We start from the raw sequence: 15,447 nt of genomic DNA on the forward strand, positions 1-15,447 counted from the left end.
ATAGTCATTTGCGGGCGGGTGGGGTGAGGTCAGGATAGAGAAGTAATGGGAGCTCAGAGAATCAGGGTAGCTGGGAAGAGATGCACCTAAGCCAAGGCTGGAGTGATGAGTGGAGCGTTGAGCCACCCAAGAGGGGAGAGAGCGTAACAGACACAGGGCCCAGAGGCTAGAGAGCACCTGGTACGTTTAAGACACTGAAAGGAGTGCGAGGGGAAGGTGGAGGGAAGGAGGAGGTGGTGAAAGATGAGGCTGGAGGGCAAGGCAGGGGCTGGGCCGTGGAGGGCTTGAAAGCCATATTGAGTGGAAGGAGCTTTAGCCTAAAGACAATGAAAGGTTTTCAGAAGATGTGTGATGTGTTGAGATTTGTGTTTCAGAAAGATGCTTTTTTGCTTTTGTGTGGAGCAGTGCTATTTGATAGATATATAAGGAGAGCAACAAATGTAGTTTTATTTTTTATTTTATTTTTTTTAATGAAGTTTATTTATTTAATTTATTTATTTTTGGCTGCGTTGGGTCTTTGTTGCTGCGCATGGGCTATCTCTAGTTGCGGCGAGCAGGGTCTACTCTTCGTTGCGGTGCGCAGGCTTCTCATTGCGGTGGCTTCTCTGGCCTCAGTAGTTGTGGCTCGCGGGCTCAGTTGCTCCGTGGCATGTGGGATCTTCCCGGACCAGGGACTGAACCCGTGTCCCCTGCCTTGGCAGGTGGATTCTTAACCACTGTGCCACCAGGGAAGTCCCACAAACGTAGTTTAAAATTTTCTAGTAGCCACATTAAAAATGTGAAAAGACAGGTGAAATTAATTTTAAATAATATATTTTATTTAATCCTATATATCAAAGCTATTATCATTTAACAGAAAACTTAAGATACTTTACATTTTTTTCATATTAAGCCTTTGAAGTCCAGTGTGTATTTTGCACTCACAATGCATCTCAGTTTGGACTAGCCACCTTTTGAGTACTCAGTGGCCATATGTGTTTGGCGGCTAACATGTCGGACAGTGTAGATGTAGAGAATGCATTTGAGAGGAGCAGGAACGGTGAAGTTGCTGCAGGTGACCAGGAGGAGGATGGTGGCCTGGGGATAGAGACAAAGTGACAGATTTCAGAGATATGAGCCCCAGGTTGTCATCCCAGGCTTGGACTTAATACCTCTGAACTCCTTTTATCTGAAAGAGAAGTCTTGTTTGGGCCATTTTACTTGGGGGTTCCCCTCTACTCACGGCTGGACCTAATTTTAATGAAAATAGCACCTAAATGGAGACGTCCAATGGACAGTTGGATCTGATAGGTCTAAGCAAGCAGAGAGGTCTGAGAAAGCCACCTAGAGATTTGGGAGTTCCCAATCCATATTTGGTCCTTGAAGCCATGGCAACATATGAGATCTCCAAAGGAGAATGTTCTAGTGAGGAGAGGAAGGATCTAGAACAGAACTCGGAGGAACAGCAACACTGAGGATGGGCAGAGGAAGAGGAGCCTGCTGAGGAGACTGCAAAGGAGCAGCCAGAGAGGTAGGAAGGAAATCAGGGAAGTGCTGCACCACGGAAGCATAGGGAGGAGAGAGTCTCAGGGACGTGGTGATCAACCGGGGTAAAGACGGCTGTCTCTGCTTGCTTCTAAGCATGAGGAGGCCACCAGGGAGGCTGAATAAATCAACCTAGGCTTCTGTTGTGGCCCCAAACTCCAGCAAAGGCTGGTCATGTCATCCTCCAGCTCAGTGCCCTTCAGTGGGCTCCAAGTGTTTTAAGGACAAAGTTCTAGTTCCTTAGCACATCCTTTAGGCTCCTCCAAAGTCTGGCCCTAGCTTTTCTGTCCAGCCTGTCCTTTCCCCAGCACACTCTGTCCCTGCCAGGCCTGGCTTCCTACCATCCCCTGCCTTGGCCTGTGTGCCTCTCTCTGATTGAAGAACCTTCCCTCCTTCCCTTTTTCTCCCCCAATCCTGTCATGCTTCAAGACTTACCTCAAATGCCAGCTCTTCTGTTCCCTGACTCTTCCAGACAGAAGACCCCCCAACCCCAGCCCCCCACGAGCATTTTTCTCAATCACAGCCCTCATTGTAGTCCAGCCTGTGTTAAAGTTGGCTGTGTACATGTGTGCCTCCCAGCTAGACGGTGAGGCTGCACAGTCTGAGGCTGCTTCTCGCTACTCAGCCCTGTCCTTGGTGCCTTCCACATAGCTTGTAACAGATGTTTAAGAAATGTTTATGGATTTAATGGAACTGTTGTCCCTCACAGCCTCCAAGTAACAATGTGGTCTCTGTCTTTTTTGTCATAGTACTCCGGGGGGATGAGGGAGACACTGAAATAGAGAGAACCCTGTTTTAGAAGGAAATAGACAAGGAGATGAGTTTGAATCTAGCCGCTCAAAGGAATAGTCCCAGTCCGAGCTTCCCCTGACCTAAGCAGCTTGTATCATCTGGGTGCTCAAGAAACACCTTATTAAGAGAAAGGCAATAGAAAACAGTGAGTGAAATTAAAAGTTGGTTCTTGGAAGAGATGAACAGAATTGACAAATCTTTTAGCCACACAGACTAAGAAAAAAGAGAAGACTCAAGTTACTAAAATCAGGAATGAAAGAAGAGATCTTAAAGAAATAAAAAGGATTATACAGGAATACTATGAACAAGTGTATGCTATGAAATTAGAAAACCTAGATAAAATGGACAAATTCTCAGAAAGACACAAACTACTGAAACTACTTCAATAGATAATCTGAATAGACCTAAAAGAAGTAAAGAGATTGCACTAGTATTTTCAAAACCTCCCACAAAGAAAAATCCAGGCTTAGATGGTTTCACTGGTGAATTATACCAAATGTTTAAAGAATTAATATCAATCCTTCACACTCTTCCAAAAAATAGATTAGGAGGGGACACTTCCAACTCATTCCATGAGTCCAATATTACTCAGACAAAGACACAACAAGAAAACTATGTATCAATATCACTTACGAATATAGATACAAAAATCCTCATATCCCAGGAATGAAATATTGGTTTAATATTTGAAAACCAATGTAATGCACCATATTGATAGGTTAAAGAAACCAAGCCATATGATCCTCTCAATAGATGCAGAACAAGTATTTGAAAAAACTCAATACCTTTTCATGATAAAAACGCTCAACAACCTAGGAATAGAAGTGAACTTCCTCAACTTGATAAAGAGCATCTACGAAAACTCCACATCTAACATTAGACTTAATGGTGAAAGACTGAAAGCTTCCCCCCTGAGATCAGTAACAAGACAAGGATGTCTGCTCTCACCAATTCTATTCAACACTGTACTGAAAGTTCTAGCTAGGACAATTGGCAAGAAAAAGGAAAAAAAGGCACTCAGGTTGGACAGAAAGAAGTAATACTATCTGGGCTTCCCTGGTGGCTCAGTGGTTGAGAGTCCGCCTGCCGATGCAGGGGACATGGGTTCGTGCCCCGGTCCGGGAAGATCCCACACACCGCGGAGCGGCTGGGCCCGTGAGCCATGGCCGCTGAGCCTGCGCGTCCGGAGCCTGTGCTCCGCAACGGGAGAGGCCACAGCAGTGAGAGGCCCGCATAAGAAGTAATACTATCTTAGATAGTAATACTATCTAAGGTAATATGGTCTTGCATATAGAAAATTCTAAAGAATACACACACACACACACACACACACACACACACACACACGCAAACTATTAGGGGTTAATGAATGAGATAAGCAAGGTTGCAGAATACAAAATATAATATACAGAAATCAATTGTATTTCTATACACGTGTAGCAATGAAAAACCTGAACATGAAATTAAGAGAATAATTCAATTTACAGTAACTTCAAAAAGAATGAAATACTTAACAATATATTTACAAAAAGAAGTGCAAGACATGTACACTGAAAATTATTTCACATTATTGAAAGAAACTAAAGAAGACCTAATAAATGGAAAGAAATTCCATGTTCATGGACCAGAAAACTTAATACTGTTAAGATAGCAATACTTCCCAAATTGATCTATGATGTAACATAATCTCTATCAAAATCCCAGCTGATTTTTTTTTTAACAGAAATTGGTAATCTGGTCCTAAAAGTCATATGGAAATGGAAGGGACCCAGATTAGACAAAGAATCTTGAAAAAGACAAACTTGGAAGACTCACACTTCCAGATTTCACAACTTACTGCTAAGCTACAGTAATGAAGACAGTGTGGTACTGGCATAAGGATATATAGACCAGTGGAAAAGAATTGACAGTCCAGAAATAAGCTCTCCTATTTACAGTCAACTGATCTTTGACCATTTAGTGATGAAAAAATAGTCTTTTCAACAAAAGATGTAGGACACTTGGATATCTACATGCAAAACAATGAAGTCAGACCCAAACACAAAAATTAACACAAAATGGATCATTTAGCAAGAGCTAAAACTCTTAGGAGAAAACATAGGGTTTCTTGGGTTAGGCAATGATTTCTTGGATGTGACATCACAAGCACAAGGGACAAAAGGAAAAATAGGCAAATTGGTCTTCATCAAAATCGAAAACTTTAGTGCTTCAAAGGTCACTGTCAAGAAAGTGAAAATACAATCCATAATGTGGAAGAAAATACTTCTGAACCATGCCTCTGATGAGGGTCTGTTATCCAGAATATATAAAGAACTCTTACAACTCAATAATAAAAAGACAACTTAATTTAAAAATTGAAAAGATCTGAATAGACATTTCTCCAAAGAAAATACACAAATTGGGACTTCCCTGGTGGTCCAGCGTTAAAGAATCCGCCTTCCAATGCAGGTGACGTGGGTTCGATCCCTGGTCAGGGAACTAAGATCCCACATGCCACAGGGCAACTAAGCCAGAGTGCCACAACTACTGAGCCCATGTGCTGCAAACTACAGAGCCCACGCGCTCTGGAGCCCGTGTGCCACAACTAGAGAGAGAAAACCCACACGCCGCAACTAGAGAGAGGCCCGCGTGCCACAGTGAAGAGCCGCCGCAACGAAAGATCCCGCACGCCTCAACAAAGACCACGTGTGCCACAACTAAGACCCGAGGCAGCCAAAAAAATAAATAAAATAAATAAATATTAAAAAAAAGAAAATACACAAATTGCCAATAAACACATGAAAAGATGCTCAACATCATTAGCTACCAAGGAAATACATATGAAAACCACAGTGAGATACCACTTCACACACACTAGGCTGGCTGTAATCAAAAAGACAGATAATAACAGGTGTCGGTGAACATGTGGAGAAGTCGCAGCCCTCACGCACTGCTGACAGGAATGTAGAATGGTGCAGCTGCTTTGGAAAACAGTCCGACCGTTCCTCAAAAAGTTAAGCATAGGGTTACCGTAAATCCCAGCAATTCCACACCTAGGTGTATATCTAAGAGAATTGAAAGTATATATCCATACAAAACTTGTACGTGAATGTTTATAGAGGCATTATCCATAACAGCGAAAAAGTGGAAACAACCCAAATGTTCACCAGCTGATGAATGGCTAAACAAAACATGGTATGCTCATACAATGAAATATTAACCAGCCATATAAAGGAGTGAAGTACAGAGTCATGCTACACCACGGATGAAGCTTGAAAATATTATACGTAGTGCAATAAGACGGTTGCAAAAGACCATAACCATATATTTTATGATTCCATATATATGAAATGTCCAGAATAGGCAAATACATAGAGACAGAAAGTAAATTAGTGAGGTTTGGGGGGAAATGGAAGAATGACTGACAATGAGTATGGAGTTTATTGTGGGGGTGGTGAAAATGCTCTAAAAGTAGATGGTGGTGATGGTTGCACAGCTCTGTGAATATACTAAAACCCACTAAATTGTGTACTTTAAAAAGGTGAAATTTATAAGTGAACAATATCTCAATAAAGTAGTTATATACGTGTATAAATATATATGATTGTGTTGAAATGTAAGGTGGGCCTCCATTTCCTAGTGGGAAGATAATTTTTCTTTTTTTTTTTTTTGCCAACTGGAGTATATCACAATATACCTGACAAGGCAAGATTTTCCTCCAAAATTTTCCTCTGAAAGGACGGCAAAGTTGTGCAGACCTCATTTTTTAGAGCTCCTTTCATCATTTCCCACCTCATCCTAAGGGACTGAGGGTGAGAGAGCAGAGTGTTTTTATGACTGTGGGGATGACGATCTCCCTCATAAATAACGTTGGCTCCCACTCTTGAGGCTCTCCAAGGTAGATCTCTGTGGTTTCTGCCCGCCCAGTACCCACTCTCTTGCTTCTTGTAACTGCATGTAGATTTTCCTTCTGTCAGCTATCCCCCCCTCCATCTCAGAAGGTCTACCAGTCTGGCTGCCCTTTATTTCCATGGCCAAAATGTGGACTTACGACCCAGTTTGTCCAATCAGATGCCCTTCTTTGGGAATTTGAATTGAGAGTCGGGTGACTCAAAGAAAAAGCCAGTGATGTGCCACGCTGGGATGCCCTGTGGAAACTGTTCCATGATTCCTGCTGCCTGGAGTCAGGGGAGCTATTCAGGTCCTGTTTTCTTCTTCAGGTGTTTCTTGCACTCAAGAACCTAACTTCATCTTTTGGATATTCAAGGGCTGACACATTCCACGTCATTGTCTTGGTTCTCCCGCAGCAGGGGCAGGGTTCCTCAGAACTGTCCATACAACGAAGGAGGAAGACTCCTAAATCCTAAGGAGTCATGACCTAGAAACAATGAACTCCATTGGAACATCTTTTCTCTGGCTCCTTCTTGGTGACCATTTGCTTTATAAATTTATGTATTTATTTATTTTGGGCTGCACTGGGTCTTCGTTGCTGCACGCGGGCTTCCTCTAGTTGCACTGAACGGGGGCTACTCTTCACTGTGGTGCGCGGGCTTCTCATCGCGGTGGCTTCTCTTGTTGCTGAGCACGGGCTCTAGGCGCGTGGGCTTCAGTAGTTGTGGCACGTGGGCTTCAGTAGTTGTGGCACGTGGGCTCAGTAGTTGTGGCTCAGGGGCTCTAGGGCGCAGGCTCAGGAGTTGTGGCGCTTAGTTGCTCTGAGGCATGTGGGATCTTCCTGGACTAGGGCTGGAACCCACGTCCCCTGCACTGGCAGGCGGATTCTTAACCACTGTGCCACCAGGAAGTCCCATGACCATTTGCTTTAATATTTTAATTGAAGCTCTAAACATTAATTGAATCTTAACTATGTCAAGTTGCTTTGTTAGTTGAGGGAGTAAAAGATGAACAGAATTACCTCCCAACTTTGGTGGGTGGTGTGAGTGTAGAGAAATGCTCTTTGAATTCTGACCGCAGGGACAGACAGAAAGAACAGAAAAGGGGCATTTAAAGTTGGCCTGAGGTAGAGGCTCCTAGCCTGAGAAATTTCTCCCATCCACATGGAATGTGCCCTTTGGGATGGGGTATTGAAATAAGAGAATCATAGACTTTGGGGCTGACAGGGACCTTATAGACATGACTTGACTAGAGCCAGATTGGGCTTAAGACTTCTCCTTTGACTCCCAGTCCAGGGCTCACCTCACTAGCTCCCAGTCATGTGGTTGACCTTGGCTGGCTCCTCTAAGTTTCAGGGGATTGGAGAGGAGGAGGGGCAATGTTTGGGGCTTGGTAAATGGTTGCCTAGGGAAGTATGTCTTACAAGGCCACCCAAGAAATCAGCAATGAACTGGAGCACATTCCAGTAGTTCTAGTCACACTGTTTCTTCCTTAAGTTTTCCCAGTGGGGACTTGGCAGAAGGGACTGATAGCAGGGTTTGCACTGCAGTGTGTCAATGTGTGTGTTCCCACCCTTTTCCATCCTCCTGGAGCTCTTGAAGCAAGTCAATAGCAAAAGGGCTTGGTGAAATGACCTCTGTCACTGCCACGGTCTCTTTTCTGTAGGTGACCTAGTCAGCTGGGGTGGGAGAGCCTTGCTAGTTTTTACCTGTAAGGTGTAAGGATATCAGGCAAATAACCAGAGAGTGTGAGAAGGAAATCAATTCAGGAATCAGGCCTGGACTTTCCCCAGGGCTGACGGTGTTTTACCTTAAGTTAGCAACTTGCACTGGGCAGGAAGGGCCCAGTGTAAATAGTGTGCATTGCTAGTTTTAGGGAAAGAGACAGAAGAGCCTAGACAAGGTTCTTTGGGTGGAGAAGAGATGAAGTGAGTCCTTCCAAAATGTATTTTTCAGCCATTAATGGGCATGATCAGTTTAACCAATACTTACAGAGAATTTCCCATGTTCCAAGAACTGTGTCAGGTTCTGCAGCCCACACGTAAATGAGATGTGATCCCTGTATGCAAGGAACTACAGACAAACATAAGACCAACAAGTTTAATAAAATGTGGTGGGTGATAAGCCTTGGATGTTACCAAAACATAGAGGAGGGGTATGCTTCCCGGGAAAGAAAGCCTCACAGGCAAGAGAACTACATAAACAAAGGTGTGGAATCTGGGTCTGGGGCAGGGGGTGGGGGGGTGGGGCGGTGGGGGGAGTGGGGGGTGGTGGGAAACCACAGGCAACAGCTGATGGTGTTACTAGAGCCTGAAGAGGGAGATGGTAAGTGTGGGGAGATAAGGCAGAGAGGCTGGGGTGTGTGTGGCTGGGAGGGGAAGTAAGTTATGGGAAAGAGCATGGGTCTTTTTTCAGAGCAGGGAAGAGGGAAGTGCCTGGGAGATTTGCATTTTAGGTAGATCACAGCAGCGTGGATTTGGGGAGGAGGAGTTAAGAACGGGGTCAGGGAGCCTACTGGAAGTGATGATGAGTCCTAGGTGCAAGGTATTCACAATGAGAATGAGGGACTCCTTCTGAAAGGGGCATGGACTGGAGACACGGCCAGGAGGTGAGTGACGATAGAAATGCGGTAGGGAAGGGAGAGACACAAATCCAGAGGGGACCGCAGGTTTCTGAGTGGGTGGATAATGGGGCGAGGAACTGAGGTAAGAAATGCAGGAAAGGGGGGCTTCCCTGGTGGCGCAGTGGTTAAGAATCCGTCTGCCAATGCAGGGGACATGGGTTCGAGCCCTGGTCCAGGAAGATCCCACATGCCGCGGTGCAGCTGAGCCCGTGTGCCACAAATACTGAGCCTGCGTGCCACAACTACTGAAGCCCGTGCACCTAGAGCCCGTGCTCCGCAACAAGAGAAGCCACCGCAATGAGAAGCCTGCCTGCGCACAGCAATGAAGAGTAGGCCCCGCTCATCGCAGCTAGAGAAAGCCCACGCACAGCCACGAAGACCCAGTGCAGCCAAAAATAAATAAAAACAAACAAACAAAAACCCAATGCATTAAAAAAAGAAATGCAGGAAAGGGAAATAAGTTTGGAAGAGAGATGTTGATGATAGCTAACATTTATTAATCACTTATATGGACCACACATCGTGCCAAGAGTTTTTCGTGCATTTTTCTCATAACTCTATAAAGTAGATATTATTAGTCTCAATTTATAGATGAGGAAAGTGAAACTTTGAGATGTTAAATAGGTTGGCCAGATCTGCGCAGCTGGTTGAGTGGTGGAAAGAGGTTAAAATCCAGGCATTCTGGCTCCTGGGCCAATGCTCTTAATGACCAGGCAGGATATAGGTGTATGTGAAGAGTCCAAAGAGCCTGTGGGACACCCACAGTGGAGGTCTGGAATTTAGGGAGGTCATCAAGGCTCAGATCATGGTATAAACTACTTAAGTTGACCAGTGCCCTGGGGAACCCCTAAGTTAAAGAAGTAGCCAGTGGGTAAGGGGCTCACAGATGAGACAAAAACAAAAGTCCCATCTGATTTTTAAATCTGAAGACATGGCTCTGCTATCCCGGCAACAGAAAACCGGACGATCAACATGTAGTGGCATCAAATAGAAATGTCCACCAAGTTAAGCAGACATATTAATTATAACAGTTACTATGTTGCATAGTAATTATCCTAAACAGTAAGCAGTTTACATAAATAGTAGTAATTAGCGTAGCACAAGTTTCCCCAACTGTGTCCTGTGGAATAGTAGCTCCTGGAGATGTTAATAAATGTTTGGATAAAAAAGGTCTTTGGAGTCAGATAAGCTTAGGCAATGCTGGTATAATTTAGATAGGGCACCCAACACCTAGTTTACAGTTTTATCTTTTTTCTGTCAGGAGGATAGTGGAAAGGCTAAAAGTGTAGGCACGGGGAATTAAATACTGCTGCTGACAAGCTGGGGAATTTTGGGCAAGTTACTGAAATTCTCTAAGAGGTAGTTTCCTTCTCCCCACAGGTGCCCCGCCCCCCCATTCACTCACACTGAAGGTGACATCAGAATACCCTTGGTGTGAGGGGATACCACAGGCCTTGCCTATTTCTTTCAAATCTCCTCATTGAGGTTGAAGATGATACAGCAGGCTGGGAAAGCATAAGTGAGAGGGGATGATTTTCTAGGCTTCCCCTGACTCATAATGAACACTAAATTATGATGCTCCAAATCAGAGCAGGTCAGGGCCAGAACAAGCCTGACTTCCTGACCATGGTTTGGGGCAATGAAGGGTTAGGGTTAGGGTTATAGGATGAATGGAAGCTTCTTAATCCTTACTGTGTGGCCCAAATGCTTGGCTTCCCATAAAGACCCTCACCACCCCTTTAGGTAGACACTTCCTTTGGAAAGAAAAGAGCAGCTGCTTCCTGTTCTCCTTAGGAGGTGGGTGGTGTGGCATGGAGAGCAGGCACTCTCCCAGTGTGCACAGGCATTTACACACACACCCACAAACCCCAGGGGGACTGCTGCCTAGAAGCACCACTTTTCAGCCTAGAAGCCAGGTCCAGGCCTGACCTGTGGTGGTCTGGCAAGGGCTCCCCCCCTCTCTGTCCCTTGTTTCTCTCCTTTATAAGGTGAGGAATATGGATGGGGCGAATTTTAAGGCTCCTGGCTGTACAGACATGCTTTGGTTTGTACCTCTAGGGGATTCTATTCACGCCCCCTCTAGTCCTGTCTAACCAGGCGGGTAGACTGACTGGAAACGGCTTACTCTCATCTCTCTTCCAGGGGCCTGTGTATCAAAGACAAACCTCCCCTCTCACAATCGTGCTTAGGGTTTGCCTCCATTGCTCTTGAAGATAAACAGCATCTGGGGCCCCAGCTGGGAGTTTAGGTCCTGTGGCCTTGAGACTCGGGAACAAAGGCAGAGCAGGAAGGGGAAGGGGCCTTCCCAGAAAGTGAGAAGAGGGGAGCCCTGCGGCTGTTTGTGGCTTTACCTCTCCATAGGGCTGGCTGTCCTCTCCTTCCCACAGTTTTGGAGGGACGGAAGGGGTCCTGTCTTTTCCTCTAAAACTGATGACTTCACCTCCTTCCCCTTCCTCTTTCTAAGGTTAGGATCTCTATCCCTTCCCCCTGGGCTCCCAGGGTCTGAAATCTCCATCCCACTCTCTTCCTTTATTCGTCTTCGAATTAGGGTCTTTACGCCCCTCCCTCTTTTTCTCTCTCATTGAACCCGGCCTCTTTACTCCTTTTTAGGCCTGGCCTCTCCAGCCCTGGATAGTGGGGTCTGTATACCTCTTTTTTCTCTTCTGAAGGCCACGTCTCCCTCCCCCAACCTTTTCCAGCTCCCCCTCCCCACCCCCTCCCTCCGCCCCGAGGCATTGTGGGAGGAAACAAGATGTGGGGCGAGAGCGGCGCGGGGAGAAGCCCGCAGTGCGGGGCCGAACGGGCCCAGCCAATGGGGAGCGCGGACGGCGGCGCGCGCGCCGGTGGGGGGAGCGGGGCGGGGCGCTATTTCAGAGGGGGGTCGTGCGTCCGCCAAGCTCGAGGCCGAGCGGAGCAGAGCTGTGAGGTGCCAGCGCGGAGCTGGCTAGCTGGCAGGCAGGCGGGCCGGCGGGCGCAAGGCGGAGCGCGGGCGGCGGGAGAAGCTCGAGGGCGGAGGGCGGCGGCGCTAGTGCTCGGCCCGGGCCTGCGGGAGCCGGAGACCGCGGCGGCGCCGGCGGCGGCGGCTGCTGCCAGAGGAGCCGAGGGGACACCGCCCTGCCCGCGCTCTGCCTCAGGCCATCCCTGCTCCCCCGGGACCTCGCGCGGACTCGCCTCCGTAAAGGTAAGCGGTGGGCGGAGGCTGCCCTGGGGCGGCGGCCCGACGCGCGGGGTTCGGCCCCGAGGCCCGGAGCAGTGCTGGCCTCGGCGTGACGCCCCCGGCGCCTCTCCTGCCCAGGGCTGCGCCACCCTGTGCCCTCCCGACCCCGGGGCCCCCGGCTGCAGAGGTGAGGCCTCCCGCCCCCCCGGGATTTCTCTGCGGGCTCGGAGGCCCTTGCTGTTTGGGCCGAGGGAGAGCCGCGGAGCGGGCTCGGGCGTGACGCGGTTCGTCCCGCGTTGCCACCCTCTGGGGCGTCCTTCCTGCAGCGAGGACGCCCAGTCACTACGGCGCTGCTCTAGGCCGGACGGGGGAGGGCGGCCGGCCGGGCGGAGGTGCGGGGGGAGGAGGCTTTCTCCTGGCCCAGGTGCCGGCCTTCGGGATCGCAGCCACTGGAGGATGGGGTGGTGGAGGGAGACGGCCCCTTGGGGATCCGAAGGGAGGAAATACAAGCGTTTGTGCGTGTTGGGGGCCGGGGAGGGCGGGTCGTGTCGTTCGGAGGCTTGGTCTTTTTGTCGCAGGGCCGGGGATAGAGGAGAGTGAGCTGTCCTGGAGTGCCCTCTTAGCTTTTCAGAGGAGCTCCTGGCTCGTGACTGAGGCAGCTGGCCTGGGGCCCTGTGGTCATCCTTCAATCTGGAGGCCCAGGTCCCTTGCTTTTTTTTTTTTTTCCCCCCCCCCCTCTTCCCCGGGGGGAGGGACTACGTTGGCCCCTCCCTTTCCTTTTCTCATTGGCACCTTGGACAGGGGAGACTGGGGCTAGGCCTCACCTCTCAGACGCCTGGGGGGTCAGGGGTGAAGAATCGTGGCATTGTAGTCACAAGACCAATGTTATGTAACTGCAGGCTCTCCTGGAGAGTAAGGTGGTTTTAATTACTGTGACAAAGTTGTTTCTTTGGACTTTGGGAATGAGGCAGTGGGGCAGGTGAGCTTGCTGGGAAAACGGGTGCTGATTTCATCCTTTTATCAGGCCCCACCCCACCCTTGGATTTGTAAACAGTGCCCCCTTCTGAGTGGGAACCTGGGATAGGCCGCCCGGTGACACTAGTTTTCGTCCCTGTGCTGCTGCTGTCGTACCTTTGCGCAAACCCATTGAAGTTGCCACATTTATCTTATTTCAGCCATTGTTTTTTTTAAAAGATGTTGGTTTGCCCCAGGTCATATAGACAGCCAGGCCTTGAACAGGGTTCTCCTGACCTTTTCCTCAGCCCCAGCTGGCGCTCACAGACTCCTCTCGAGGCTCTGACTTTCCCTCTCGGGCGTATGGGAGCAGAGGGTGCTGGGGCAATAACCCTTTGCTCTGCCTGCCTTTGCAGAAGTGGGACCAGCCCTGCTTAATTGGCCAGTGTGAGACAGAGGTGCCCCGGATGCAGTAAAGGGTTGTCTGACTAGCAGCTGGCACGCATGCATTCTTTGTAGATATCTAGTGCAGGCTGAAGAAGTAGTCATGAATTCTGCTTCCCTTTTCAGCCCACCCAGCCCACAGGTTAGTGTGGACTCAGATCCGGGTGGCCTGGAATGACACCAGGGGTCTCTCCTTGAGCAGGCAGGTCCCTGTGTAGCTTTGTATCGGACAGGGCTGCAACGACAACATCTTTTATCCACTGGGCAGGCCACAGAGTGGCGCTTTGGGGGAGTAGCACATGGGGTGGGGGGTGGATTGTTACTGCCCTCTGTGATGGGACTTGGTCAAGGACAGAGGATAGGATTTTGCAGCTCATCCCCTTTCCTGCAAAGCACCTCACATGCCATAGACTTCTAGGCAGGCCGTGGCCAGCCCTCCTGGAATTCCTGTCATCCTAGGAGGGGACCATGCAAGGTGAGCTCTGGAACTCTGGTTGCTATAGGATGAATGCAATGTCTTAGATAGCATGGATATGAAAGAGTGCTATTAAAATAATAATTCTTTACCTTTTGTGGCCTCTGTCACCACTGGGCATTGGTAGCTTAGGGCTTGGCAGTCTTTTTCTGTGAAGGACCAGATAGTAAATATTTTAGGCTTTACAGGCCATATAGTTTCTTACAACTATTCAACTCTGCCATTGTGGTGTGTTCCTATGAAACCGTTTACAAAAGCAGGTGGTGGGCTGAATCTGGCTAATGGGTGAGACCACTGTATAGACTGTCCTTGTTTGCAGTGTTCTCATATAACCGTAATTAATCCATACAACAGCTCTTGATAGAGAGATATCCTCATTGCTAAAATAGAGGTAATCGAATGCAGAAAGGCTAAGTAACTTGTCCACAGACCAGAAGTCAGGCCTAATTCATCTTTCCACTTTCATACCAATGATATAATAATGGTCATTAAATCAAGGGCCTATTATGTTCAGGTGTTATACCACCAGGTTTACCCTGAGGTGAACTCAAGTCCGCATTTTAAGATGACGAATGAGAGCACAAAGTTTAATCAACTTGCCCAAGGACACAGCTGGTAGATGGTGTGTTGTAATATCTTGGCTATTGGTGCTATTCAAAATATTGGAAATAGATAAATTTAGAGTTGGAAAAGCCTCATTTTACATGTGATAACAACTGATGGCTTATTATGTGTTTTTAATTATTTACCTTGTGTTTCCCAGACTTGGCAACCATGTGTCTGCTAAAATCTTAGGAGCTCCCTTTTCTAATGCCTCATATCTGTGTTTTCTATTGCCCTCATCTTCTGTGCTCTCCTCTCCCAGCCCCACACCCAGCTGTTAGTGTTCACTGCCCAGAGCATGGGATTGCAGCCTCACCTCTCTGCTTCTTCTGCAGTGTCACGATGTCTGACCGGAAGGCAGTGATCAAGAACGCAGACATGTCTGAGGACATGCAACAAGATGCCGTTGACTGCGCCACGCAGGCTATGGAGAAGTACAACATAGAGAAGGACATTGCTGCCTATATCAAGAAGGTGTGCTGGGAGAGCTGTGGTTGGTCAGGGATAGGGATGGATAGCTGAGTTATGCCCCGGGGAGGGCTGGAGTGGGGGCATAGGAAAGTAGGTATATTCCATGCAAACAGAACCCTACGAACTTGCAAAGGAGATAAGTTAGGGGATGATTCTTATTTATTAAAGCATTCACCTTAAGAGTCCTTAATAGGAACTCTGCTGGGGTTGTGTGTATGTTTACGATAGTTATGTGACTGCAAGAGCAATGGGGAGTGAAGCCTCAGGACTAGATATAACTGTCCCAATTCAGAACTATTCGAAATGAAGACCAAGGATGTTTGATTGGATAACATAAGATCCTATACAAATTTTCAGGGAGCTGCATCATTTAAAGGACGTTTCCTTTTCTTTAAAAGGACTCAGGTGGGGAGTTCCCTGGCCGTCCAGTGGTTAAGACTCGGTGCTTTCACTGCCATGGCCCGGGTTCAGTCCCTGGCAGGGAACTAAGATCCCGCAAGCCAAGCTGCGGGATCAAAGAAAAAGGGACTCACAT

General features: G+C 47.8%; 1 protein-coding gene across 1 annotated transcript in view; it reads left to right on the plus strand.

The window, feature by feature from the left end:
* Positions 1-11,697: 11,697 nt before the first annotated feature.
* The window catches only part of DYNLL2 (dynein light chain LC8-type 2), a 7,637-nt gene continuing 3,887 nt past the window's right edge, over positions 11,698-15,447 (plus strand). Inside the window, exons 1-2 of the mRNA XM_029212731.1 lie at positions 11,698-11,989; positions 14,777-14,915. Of these exons, the coding sequence (XP_029068564.1) occupies positions 14,784-14,915 (132 nt within the window). The 5' untranslated portion in view covers positions 11,698-11,989; positions 14,777-14,783. The remainder of the gene's footprint in view (positions 11,990-14,776; positions 14,916-15,447) is intronic.

This window comes from Monodon monoceros, unplaced genomic scaffold (assembly GCF_005190385.1).
Source record: "Monodon monoceros isolate NGI ecotype Baffin Bay Population unplaced genomic scaffold, NGI_Narwhal_1 Super_Scaffold_9, whole genome shotgun sequence".
NCBI classification, from domain to species: Eukaryota; Metazoa; Chordata; class Mammalia; order Artiodactyla; family Monodontidae; genus Monodon; species Monodon monoceros.